The 12,632-nt window shown below is 36.4% G+C and overlaps 1 protein-coding gene across 8 annotated transcripts in view; it reads left to right on the top strand.

Moving 5' to 3' along the window:
* Window positions 1-12,632, top strand: part of GPHN (gephyrin) — a 306,539-nt gene that overhangs the window by 114,653 nt on the left and 179,254 nt on the right. For all 8 annotated transcript variants that reach the window (XR_012775918.1, XM_075502985.1, XM_075502988.1 and 5 more), the window contains exon 3: window positions 8,175-8,232. Coding sequence is in view for 6 of the 8 variants with exons in the window: in XM_075502985.1 (XP_075359100.1) it covers window positions 8,175-8,232 (58 nt within the window). In the remaining 2 variants the exon portion in view is untranslated. The remainder of the gene's footprint in view (window positions 1-8,174; window positions 8,233-12,632) is intronic.

Genomic DNA, 12,632 nt, shown 5'->3' with positions numbered 1-12,632 from the left:
ATTCGGGTAGAAGCAAATAGAGCCCAACTGAAATGGTAGAGGAGTGTCAGCAAAAATAGCTTTATCCTCCTGTATAGGTTTCTGCAAGCTGTTACGGTAATTTACCAGTGGAGTCTTTCATTTCCAGGCAGATCATTGTAATCCTTATCATATTGCCTAAATACTTTAATTTGCAGTGCCTTTCAAGATAGGCAAAAGGTCACTCTCAGGCACCCAAAAAATTTGCTTTTAGTTGAGGTAGGTGAGGACAGGCAGTTGCTAGCAATATATATGCAAATGCTCTGTATCTCACCTACTTGCTGGAAAGTACTTGCTGGAAAAAATGCAAATACATACTTTGCCCGACCACAGTATTTCCTATAGGACAAAGTAAGATCAACATTTATTATTGTCTTGGCCCTTACTATAAATACTTCTCTTCATACATTGTTTTAAAGTCCTCAGTCTACCACCTAAATCCCAACATGGATGTTAAATATATATTTCTTTGTCTAAATGGTGAGAAGTTGACTGCTTTTGTGATAATGATTTTTGTCTGCTTCTGCATATTTTTTCTCTCAGGAAATTTCAAATCTTGCTCATGTTGTTTAATGAGCTGGCTGGTCAAGCATCTGATGCCCCGGTGGGAACTTTCAAAGTCACTGAACACATTTTTACTGAAATCTAGCTGACATTTCTGTCTGTTTGATTTAATGTATGATTTCCATAGTTAGATTACCAATCAGATGGAGCATAGTACCATCATTCCTCTGCGCTATAAACACGCATGTATCCCGCACAGAAGTGGGCTTTTTGCTGTTGGTCCACGTGGCAAGACTGTTTTCAGATTCTGCTGGCATTTGGGAAGACTTTAAAAGTCAGTTTTAATTAGAAATAAAATTTTGAACCTGTAATGAAAATTCTGAGTGCAGAATTAGTCTTCAGTATTTTATTATCAGCCCATTTCAGATGCAGCGCCTCTCTCTTTTGTTATAATCTGGTGGAACTAGGCTATTACAAACCATGAAATGTTTGGTGTAGTGTTCTGCATGCTACATTGTCTGACACAGTTAAATGCTAAAGTCCTAAAAAAAATTTTTGATGTTATAAATATCCATATTGTTTATATTTCATTTAATTCTATGCAAAGATCTTAAAATGTTTGCCATCTGCATACTTCATACCCTTGCTGTAAAGCATACAATTATTAATGGTAGGACTTTTGAACAATTATTAATGAATTTGTTTAGTGAAAATCAAAACTTAAATAGTTTTTGCTTCTCATGGAAGTTCAGCGTTCCTCCTACTTTTGCCCAGAAGGCAGCTCTCTTTGTGCCGAGAGTAAAAAAATAATAACATTGCACCACTGAAAACTCCATGTATTTTAAGTGTCCTCTTCATCCATTTTGGTTTTTTGGGGGGCCAGTGCCTGCAAGCCCAAAATTTCTTGGGGATGTTGCCTTCCCTGCTACCCTTCTGTGTCTTATTAAGCAGCAAGTAAACTGATAAACATTTTCACGAGGAGGCGGTCTATAGATCTGTCTTTTTGACTGGCAGAAATAATACTCCAAACTGTCATATATAGGTGTGCCCCATGCATTGAGTTAAATCAACAATATCTCCTAGGAAACTACACGAAGCCCTGAATTGATGTGGGTTTTGATAACTATATAGAGGTATCTTTTAAGTTCATACACTTTATGTTGTAACCGTTCCAATTTTCCGCTCAAAAAATAAATAAATCATTCTGCTAGAAGGGGAGAGCAGCTCCTGGTCTTGTGACTCCCAAATGACGTACATATGACCTCGTCCCTAGTTTCTGACATATGTTGAGGACAAAGATCCTTGTTGCCTTCTTTCCAATAACACAATAACAGATTGTTGAGGTGACAGTATTTTCCTACTGAAGGTGCCTGAAAAATTGGTCTCTTGTAATTTATTCTTGCTTTTCCTATAGTAAAGTAAAAAAAAAAAAAAAGCTTTGAAGGGTGAGAGAAATAACATTTTTTTTCCTCCTTAAAAATAATGTTTTTATGTAGCTTGTTTTTTCTGTTTAGAAAAAAATAGCCAGAAAGCAGTGAAAAATGTGTTCTTATATTTTGTTACTCTTAAAACAGTGATAAGGTAGGGAATAAAAATTTTAAAACATTGGGTTAACTTTGTGTCGTCCCCCCCCCGTCCCCCCCCCCCCCCCCCCTTTTTTTTTTTGTGTGTGTGCAGCAAATCTTCGGGAGGGAGAATCCTGTAATTTTGACATTTTATTCCCAGACCTGTTCATGACAGACATGAACTGACAGAGGGCATGTCTGCTATCATTTTATTTCTGTGAGGTTTTTGAGTATAGCATGTTGAAGTTAGCCTAAGATGGGGTGGGGTGGGGGGAGTAAGTTTTCAAGGGTCTAATTATTGGATCCATTAAAAAAAAAAAAAAAAAAAAGAAACCAAACAAAAAACATGGGCTGGATCTTCATAACGTAATTCTACACCTTGGAGTAAGTAAAACTGTCTTCACAAAGCACTTTGCAAGCCATTTTGCACAATTCATTGCTGGCGTGTAGCCAGCGACAGGAGCTGCAGCCCAGCTTGCTCTAGCTGCCAGAGTTCTGTTGTGTAGGAAGTGAGCCCAAAATAGCATGCCTTCTTACTACCTGCCTTCGGGGTGCTTCAACAATTTCTCAAAGGTCAGTAGAAACTAATGTCACTTAAAGTAGCTTTGTGTCTGCTTTTAATGTATGCTCTTACAGGTAGTGGAGAACAAAGTTACTTTGAAATTTCCCTGGAATACTCTGTGAAGTTTTAGCTGTATGTGAGGATCCAAGGCAAGATGATTTGCTGATGTCTCGTGGTTCAACATTAAGCTAGTGCAGGCAGGTAGGCCAAAAATATTGTCTTGGTCAGTTTGCTCTGGCAGGAGTAGTATCGTAACGTGTATTCATTCAGTAGCCTGTGATAAAATGAACATATCCTTAGAATTAGAAATAGCCAGTCTGGCTCCCCATCATTTGATCTGCTCACAAGCACAGTCTTTCTTGAATATTCTGCTTGGTTTGTAAATCGGTCAAAAGGTAGAATATCCTGATGGTAGATAACAAATATATTTGAGATGGATCTGGGGGGAAAAAAAATTGAGCAGAGGTTTTTGAGTTTTGCTTTCATTTAAAGATGAAGCAGAGTTTCACTGGGAGGTTTAGTGACAACTTGATATCATCTAGACAGAGTGATCTATCTGAAGAAAGATTAATGTTAATTAAAGTGGCATTGGAGAACTTCAGCAGATGACAGCAGCCAAGCTGGCTACAAGCTATTTTTAGCAAGTTGACTTCATTGCATTCAGTATGACTTATTTATTAAGTTAATGGATGAATCAATAGCTCAGTTTCTTATGGCAGTCACTGAATGTGGAACTGTATATAAAGACTGTGTTCATATCTTTGGTCAGAATTCAAATTATAAATGCTGACCAGTATTGACTCAGTCCAAGCGCACAAGTGTCTTGCACATGATGTAGCTATGCAGTAATAATCCAGTGAGTCCATTGGCACATGCATATGTACAGGGTCACAGGGGAAAACCATTCAGAAGTCCAACTTGCAACTATATGGAAAATAACACGGTGATAATTTTAACCTTATATCCAGAATAAATGTTTTAAAAATGAGAAATTCAGGGTTTTTTTTAAATAAAGTATTGAAACATACAGCAAATAGGTCATAAGAGGATAACTTATTAAAATAATGGATAGTTTATCATTAACAGAGTTGCAATTTATTTTTCTTTAAGTTTTGTCTTCTCGAGTTCTCTTCCCATTTGGGCTGTGGTTCATTGTTTCTTGCCTCCATTTGAGCACAGTTCCTCCTGGTTTTTAACTTTCCTTAACTTGGGTGAAGTTCAAGTTTTCCCTCTTCAGTGATACTCAGCTTTAATTTGTGAAATAGTACAGCTTCCATCTGTTCCAATACAACTTCATTGGCCTCACTTCAGTTTATTTCCTCTATTTTGCTAATTTCTTAGGTTGCTATAGAAACCTTGCTTTCAACATTCTCCTGAATCCTTTTTGTGAACTGCCTGAGAACCCAGTCTATGCATTATATGTCAACCTGAGATGCACTTTTTTCCTAAAATAGTTTCCCTAAAAAAGACACAAAGTTTCTATTCTTTCACAAACTCCTGTGCAAATAGTTATATGAGATTTATTATATCCTAATTATTTTTATAGAATTTCTATCCTATCTTTTCTGATTCTCTCCTGAAAGACCTTCACAAGTTTAGCCCAATATAAGGTGTGGTTCTTTGTTTTTGTTGTGTCAGCTCTAATTTCTACACCTAGGAATAACTTCACTTCTCTCCTGCAAAGGGATTAGAGAACTGAGGTGTCTGTATTACATGCAGGGTATGATACAGACCTGACGAGACTGATGTCTCTCGAAATGTGAATATAAATTGTGGGAGATTATCTGTTACATAAACACGTGAAAAACTAAAGCTAGCTAGTATTCAAAATAATTTCACCGTTTAATAATGTGGCTTACTATAGTGTGAAAATACCGCAGTTTGGAATAGAAAGACTTTGCACAGTAGGTCTCTATAGATGAAGTTTGTGACTGTCTTTTCAGCTTACTGGAAGTAGCTGTCTATATTTAGCTTTGCTCTTGATTGGTTGTGTATTTGTTCTGAGAGAAAATGGCATTTATATTGTAGGATGCTGGATGTTGTGTTATGCAACTGGAGAAAAATATAATAAAATCTGTAATAAAACTAAAATGTGTGAAAGATGAAGAGTGAATCGGCACAAAAATTGGGTCCCTGGTGAACTGAATTCTGGCCTTTATAACACGTTCTTTGCTGCATTACATTCTAGTGTACAAAGCCCACACTAGTTAATGTGTACTCATGCTAGCTGGTCCTTTGCTTTTCTGATTGCAGCGTAACTGCTTCCTGAAACACTGTGATCAAAAAAGTTAGTGTAAAATGTCCTGACAAAACCAACCTGTAGAGAGAGGTTGCTCCCAAGAAAATGGGAAAACATATGCCATGTGCAAGTCGTCTGTCACAAACTATGTATCATCCTGTAGCTGAAATCTCCTGTGTGTAATTGTCTGGTCTCTATTCTTTCAGGTGTCAGGGATCAAATCAAGGATTCACAAAATAACAAGCAAACTTCCAGACAGGTGACAATTGATAGTGACACTTAAATGTAATTCAGAGAAATACTCGAAATATAAAGTTTTCCTTAAGCTGGACATACCAATTAATGCATTGATTTTCAGTTTGCCTTGATTTTGCTGTTCCTTCTCACCATTCATCACAGTATTTTTGTTTTTCTCAGTAACTTTGTGTGTGTGACATTGTGTAGTCCCTTACACTGTGGACTTATCTGACCGTGGGAGATCTGTAACAGCAATTTGGTAACACCAAACTAAGCGCTTTCAAATTTATTTTCAGAGTATTTACCATGCGGTTGGAATGAATTGGGATCTGTGATTGAGTGAAGAGTATGCAGCATGTTTCACAACTGGTTTTGCCTCTTAATTTCGTTTGGCGAGTGAATTGTATGGCGTAATATTTTGTGCATGAAATTGAAGCTAATCAAGACATTTTGCCAGGAAAAAAGCAGACTTTTTAAATTTTATCTATAAGTTATTTTTCACTACTCACAGGCTGCCAAATAGGCAGCTTAAATCCTTTTTTCTCATAGATAAATTATTATATAGTAAAAACCAAAATTCTGTTCCTCACATATGTCATACTTATGACCAGTAGAAGAGTTCAGGCTGTGTTACCTGGATCCTCCCAGTGTGTGTGATGCCTTTAAACTTCTGTGAAACTCACAACCAAACTTTATACACAAGGTCAAATGTCTTTATTATGTCCTGTATAGTACAGCAGTCTGCTGCGGTGGATCTCTCTTCCAGGAGTTATAAGATGGAGTGAAATCTAATGTTCTGAAATGAAGAAAGTATAGACTTCCTTAAAAACTTCACTTGAGCTCTGAGGCATTTATAGAATTGTATATTTATGTGTCTCCGGTTCTCTTTCAGTTTCAAATTTGTTATTATTTATGTATGTAGTCTGGATTTTCAAGCTAAAGATGTCAGTGTAGGACTGAAAATGTATTTAGATATGCTGAGCTGGAGGTATAGGTGAGAGAGTGTTTATTTGAACAGTAACATAACTTTTAATATATTTCTCCTTCAAAAATGTGGAATTGCGGTAACTGACATTTTACTTTAAAATGTGCTACCATTTGGACTGCAACGTGGCAGATTCAGAGTATGTTAAACTCTTGACACAAAACTTTGCAGAAGTATTTGCAGAAAATGATGCTAATTAGTGGTTTAAGCAAGCCAGATGAGTTTACTGAGTCAATTATTTTGATTTTTTAAAAGTTTTTTCTGATGTATTCCAAGAAAGTGCTTAACAGTTGTGCTGAGGGTGGCCAATAAAGAAATCTGCCAGGTGGAATTCCCTGCTGGTAGAGTGCTGGCAGCAGAGGCTCTGTCCTCCCCTTCTGCTAGAGGATAGAAAATCAATGAAGTTATTTTTTGGGTACTCCAGAGTGTGGACAGGAATGTATCTGGAAGAACTAAATAAAAAATGTTTTCTTATTGACCTCATTCCAGTAGCAATAGAACTGGTCACGTGCAATGATAGCATGCACTGATCTGCACCATTCCTTGTCACGGTATGATGAAGCAATCCTTTGTCATGATGTTAAAGCCAATTTCTTGTAGCTATCCCTGGAAACACCATTTGAACAAAGGTCAGATATAGTGAAGAATAAAAGCTCATGTTTGTACTTGCACTGGCAAAAAAAAGTTTCAGTTCTCTCCAACTTTCAACTCCATTGACGATTAGCAGCAACGGAAGTTGCAGAGGAAATAGGAGAGATCAATTGCTATACTCTAATTGTTCACAATGAATTTGAATGCTGTAAAGTCTGGACCCTGTCTCTACCTCGGAAATCATAGTTGGAGCAGCGGTGGACTTCAGACTTGACTTTTCATGTGCAGGCTTCATCTTCGACCTAAAGCCTTCAAACTGTTCATTTCTGAGAGTGACTTACTTGTAGAGATATGGAAAGGCAGGACTTATGGGGAAAATCTTAATGTATTTTCTGTGTTACTCTCTTCTCCCCTTTTTAGGTTGAGTAAACAATATGTGTATAATTTCAAGATTGAATATAAGGAAATACATCTGTGTAGAAATGCTGACAATTGGAAGGAAAAATTCCAATAATAGGGAGATAATACAAATACACATTTGATATCTGTCTACTGCTTTACAATAAATAGTTTCTTATGTGATTTCCATTTCTGTAGGACACAGAAAATGACTGGTGTTGCTGCGCAGAGCCAGCAGGGAGGTCATTAGTGCAGTTATGTTTTTAGGTCTTAATTGTCACTATCAATGATACTGCTTCATGAAATAAAAGAAGCCATGTCTGCATGTCTCTGGGGAAAATGTAGTATTTACCACCATTTATAGTACATGCTATTCATGCATCTTCAGTATGTGAACTTTTCTTTACAACAAACTTTTGCAGGATGTAGACAAGTTCATTAAGTTCAATGTGGAACAAAACCCCCTATTTTTCTACATCAGTGCCAACAATTGCACATCACCCACTTTTATTACCAATCATGAACTCCAGAGACTTTTCAAACATGGAAGCTGTAGAGTCTGTGTGGTTTGTGAGGTCTGTACATGCATGTCTAATTAAAAAACTCCAATTTCTAGAATTACATTTGGATATGTTTAAGACTCTATAGCAGTTTAGTGAAATACTGAGCACAAAGCACATCAGGCTTCAAATATTTAAACTCAACCACATAAATTGGACAACAAACAAGAAATCATAGAATATGATGACTGATGGCCATTAATATAAAGAATAACATCCTGGTGATGGTAATTCTGCTTGGTTGACCTAATTCTTACCTTTCAGGATAGTGAAGAACACCTTGTTTCTAATATTTATGTTAAGCACATGAAGGTTTTTCTTCGGATAAAGAAAGGAAACAGCGGTTTTGGCTGTTGTTTTGGTGACTTGGTGGGTTTTACCTCTAAATTGGTAGGAGGGATATTTGTATTTTGGAACAAGTCATGACACCATTAACATGCTGTGCTTTGTGTTACTGATTTTGAGAACATTTTTCTTCTGATTTCAGAGAATATTTTTCTTCTCCTGATTTCAGGTTGGGTGGGACTATATCTGCATACAAGATAGTACCAGACGAAATAGAAGAAATCAAGGTACAGTATTACTGCCTTTCAACACTGAATTTCTTTGCTTGGAGAATTACAGAAATGTTACATTAAAAAGCCATGTCATTTCTTGCTTTGAAGTGTATCATAGGGGGGGAAAAGTGTCTGAAGGAAAAGTATTAGATCCATATTTAGGCATCTAAAATAGAATTTTTGTTATTTTTACAAGTACAGTTTACCTTCAGCTTAAGGTGACTTCCGTAGGGTTTGTTTGATGCCAAAAACTTGTGTAATTCAACATATTTCTGTTTTCTTACCTGAAGACAGATGCAGGACTACTGTGAACATTGAGTTATGTTTTCATAACAAAAAATAAATAGAAAGGTAGTGTCCTTTAGCTTTTGAGATCAAAAGCACATCTGTTTTTTTCAATATTATTTGTCTTAAGAAGGGGGTAGTGTGAAGGCGTTGGTACTCAAAATCATTAAAAGCTCTTTGATTTTGGGGAGTAACAACAATAAATACTGAAGTTTACCTCCAATGCAATGTGCATTATAATAAAACTCACTTCAGCTGAGTCCACTCATGGAAAGTACTTCAGGACTTTGTGTCAGTTTTGTTCTTCAGTGGAGTAAAAGATGGGTACTAGGTGGGAATTTGGCCTAGATCTTGTAGCATGGGCTGTGTAGCTGGTTCTTTATTTGACTGGTAGTCAATCAGTCTGACATATTGCTTGTTTGTTGTGATTTCTTAACCCATTGTGCTGTTTCATATACTCATTTTCAGCTGTGCAAAGGGAGTCAAGAGTAGTTTAAAATCTAGTAAAGGAAAGTGGTTGCATAGTCATCTGATCTAGACATGACTTTGCAGCGTGTAAAGTTTTGAGGATTTATTCCTCCTCAATTAGCATCAAACCCACTGTAAACAAATGCAGTGATTGCCTGTATCTGCAGAAGTCAAAGTTATCACTCCGCCATGATGAACATTTATTTCTCTCCTCTGAGATTCATGGACTCATCTATCCTGAGTTATCAAGAGGAGCATGATTTATTAGGATAGATCTAATGTTTAGGCTTTGGTATTGGAAAGAAAGAAAGGTTTTCAAAACTTATTAGTGTTATGTAATATTTTCATGATGTTCAGAGAACTGCACCAAAACTATAAAAACAAAAATGACAAAACCCCTAACCCATAATCTTTCTCCTTTAATATAAGAAATCTGAACCCACTGACATTTTGCTAATGTTGAAGACGGAGAAAAAGGAAGCTGATATTTCTAGCTTCATTGTGCAAACTGAGTTCAGTGAACAAAGAAAAATAGAATGCTGGGAAATAAGAAATAATTTTATTTTTAGGAACTTACTGTATTAGGCAAGATCAATAGTCACAGGAATGGGTTTTCCCCCCCACCTGCTAAAGGAGATCTGTTCTGATTTTTCAGCTCTTTCTTACTCAGCTGGTGTTTAAATGCTTGAGATCCTAGGAAACAGCAAAGGGTGGGTTACTCATTGATCTCAGTTGTGCCAGCATGTAAGTGTGGAGGGAGGATTGTATTGTCCTAAGTCAGAAAGTGTTTGGAAAAAATCACCTCATTTACTTGTTTCCGGTAGCTGTCTTGTCTTGTTCAGGTAATGGGTTTTTTTAGGTTGTGACTGAAGTCAGCCCACCTCTCACACCTTAAATGATTGAACTTCTCAAGCTGCAATACAATAGGTGTTATTCATATGAAATAAGGCACTACTGGAAGATGCTAAGACACACTAGCAGTGAGTATAATGGACAAATCTATATCAAATATGGAAAAGTATTCTTTTGTCTATATGTATTTTGAATAGCAGCTGGCAGACAGGGAGACTGAGTATCCTTGCAGTAAGTACAGGGGGAGTCTTAACTTCTGAAAGGTTCTCCAAGCAGATTTGAGTTGACAAAGGAGAGAGGAGGAAATAAAAAAGAAAGCAAATGAGATTATTGGAAAGTTACTTCTAGAGAGGACAGAATCTTCTTCCATGAACAATAGTTCAGTTATTTTGCCTCACAACTATCCCTCCCCTATTTAAACATGAAATATTAAGGGGTTTAATTTGATGAAATATGCAAGAAGAATAGCTTCGTTTTTAATACATGATTTAACTTGACAGGTTGCTGAATTATATTCACAGGAGTTGGAATATTCATGTTTGCTGATAGTCCTTACAAAGTAAACTGCTTGCTTAAATGGCAAAGGAGGATACTTTATCAGGCAGAGAGCAATAATTACTATGACAAATAAATAAGAAGTTTCTTTGACAGCATTTCCATATATTCTAGAAAAGGTGTTAGATTAGCCTGTTTTACAGCTCAGAATAATTTATGAGGAAAACATGTATTGATTTTGTTAATTCACATAATTACATCTTGGGTAGAACACCATTGTAAGCAGAGACTGTATCTCTTGAGTTTATGGAAGAGGAAAAACTCTGTAAGCCTTAAAATACCTGCTGGTTGAAAAGTATCTTTAGAAGATTAATTAAATGCATGTTTCTAAATGTATTAGTAACTTAAAAAATAACCTGTATTTTATATATATATATATATATATGAATGATAATTTATTTGTCCATATTCAATACTCAGCAAATTTTAACATGTGTTTATAATGTTTCCATTCTGGAGTGTTTAGAATATATTTATCCTTGCATGTGAGTGTGATTTTACTATGTGTATATATGTACTGTGAGATCATACATGGTTTATGTATCTGGAGTATTGCCTGTACATACGTTTGCCTGTTTCTTTGAATGAGTGTATATGGTCAGTGTTGGGTATAATCAAAGCAGTGCATCCCGCTTACCAAAACTAAGTAGTGTCTGGCATGCTTATAGGCATTTGAATTAGGAGTATTTATGGCAGAAGTGATAGCATGTACCCTAACTACCCTCATGCACGTTACCAAGGTTAGGAAGAATTGTGTGGAACCAATGACCACTACGGTTCCTCAGCATCTCTATCAGTCTGAAATGGAGTGTGATGTAACTTACCTGCCCTAGATTTTTGTCATAGGTGCTTAGGTTCCCAAAGTGAGAGCACTCAACAGGTAACCATATGAAGATACCATCACAGGTTTCCCCCCTGAAAACTTTTCTAGAAGGTTGAAACGTCTTCTATCACAGGATCTTCAGGACCAATGCTTCAATAAGAGAAGCTTTCAGAGGAGGAAAACCTGAGTGAATGCCTAAATGCATGTACTGCCATCTACATTCCTATCATTTTTCTCTACACCAGTTAAAGCAGTGGCACTTCATTTTCAGTACCTGCTGGTTTTAAAGTACTGCAGGAACTGATGAAGATAGTAAATATAGGAATTACAGCATATTTCTGAGAAAGTGTCACTGTTTTGACTTTCTTTAGATTTCTGTTCTCATCAGAATTACTTATCCTGTAAGCAAGGAGCTTTTCAAACTTGCAAAAATGCATTGGCAGATTTCAGCCTCGCTCCTCGTCCACTGTAGCAGTATGTTGTGCCTAAAGGAGAGGTCTTCCAAGCCAAATAAATTCATGTACGTAGGAACTGGTGAGCGTATCAGGCAACACTGGTTTTGAAGAACATCTTCTGGTTGGAAATTAAAGCAATTGCATTTGAGAGGAAAAGAGTAGCAGCAAACTTAACATTTCTGTATTTCTAGTTAATGACATTCATGACAAAATACAATTTTGTTTACAATGTGCAGTTTGCCTCAAGTAAAAAGCAAGTTATGACTATTAGTGATGAGGGAAAGTTTGTGTGATGTGCCTGTAGTTAGTTTTGTATATCAACAGTAGCATCTTATGGTTTATAATACCATGAGAGATGCTCTTTTTGATTGCAGCATTCTGTCACTACAAAGGAAATACATGATGTTGTGAAGGACTGTTATTCTAGACGGAGAGTTGGTGAATGAGAAGACCATTCATTAACAGATTTCTAAAAAAATACTTGGTTTGCTAGGATTTGCAAGTCAACAGCAGAAAGGAATTTAATTGTTCTTTTTTTTTTTTTTAAGTGCTTCCCCATATGCTTTTCATGTAGGCATGTGCATGCATCTCATCATCTCAAGACCAGAAATGAATTTGGCAGCAGGTGTTCAATTCATAAAAGTGATATGCACGAGAAAGACATTGCCATTGTATTTCATTCTTGTAATACTTGTATGAGACACATATTCCAGTGTAGAGAACAAGGTTAAATGGTTACCTCCTCTGGTAGTTAATTTTAAGAAATCTTGTTAGAAATTTTTCTTAGTACTGGTTGTAAATTTGTAAATTTAGATGTAAAGCAGTTCTGAAGGAAGATGGGAATTTTTTTAGTTCCATTATCTACCCTTTCACACAGAGACATACTTTATGCTCCTTAAAGAACACCTGTAATTCTTCTGTAGTTGCTCTTTAAATGAAACCACATATGCATAAAGTATTAAAGGCTGTGTTTAAGA

Source organism: Mycteria americana, chromosome 5, assembly GCF_035582795.1.
Source record: "Mycteria americana isolate JAX WOST 10 ecotype Jacksonville Zoo and Gardens chromosome 5, USCA_MyAme_1.0, whole genome shotgun sequence".
NCBI classification, from domain to species: Eukaryota; Metazoa; Chordata; class Aves; order Ciconiiformes; family Ciconiidae; genus Mycteria; species Mycteria americana.
Note: the sequence above shows the minus strand (reverse complement) of the source record. Positions and strands in the feature narration are given on the sequence as shown.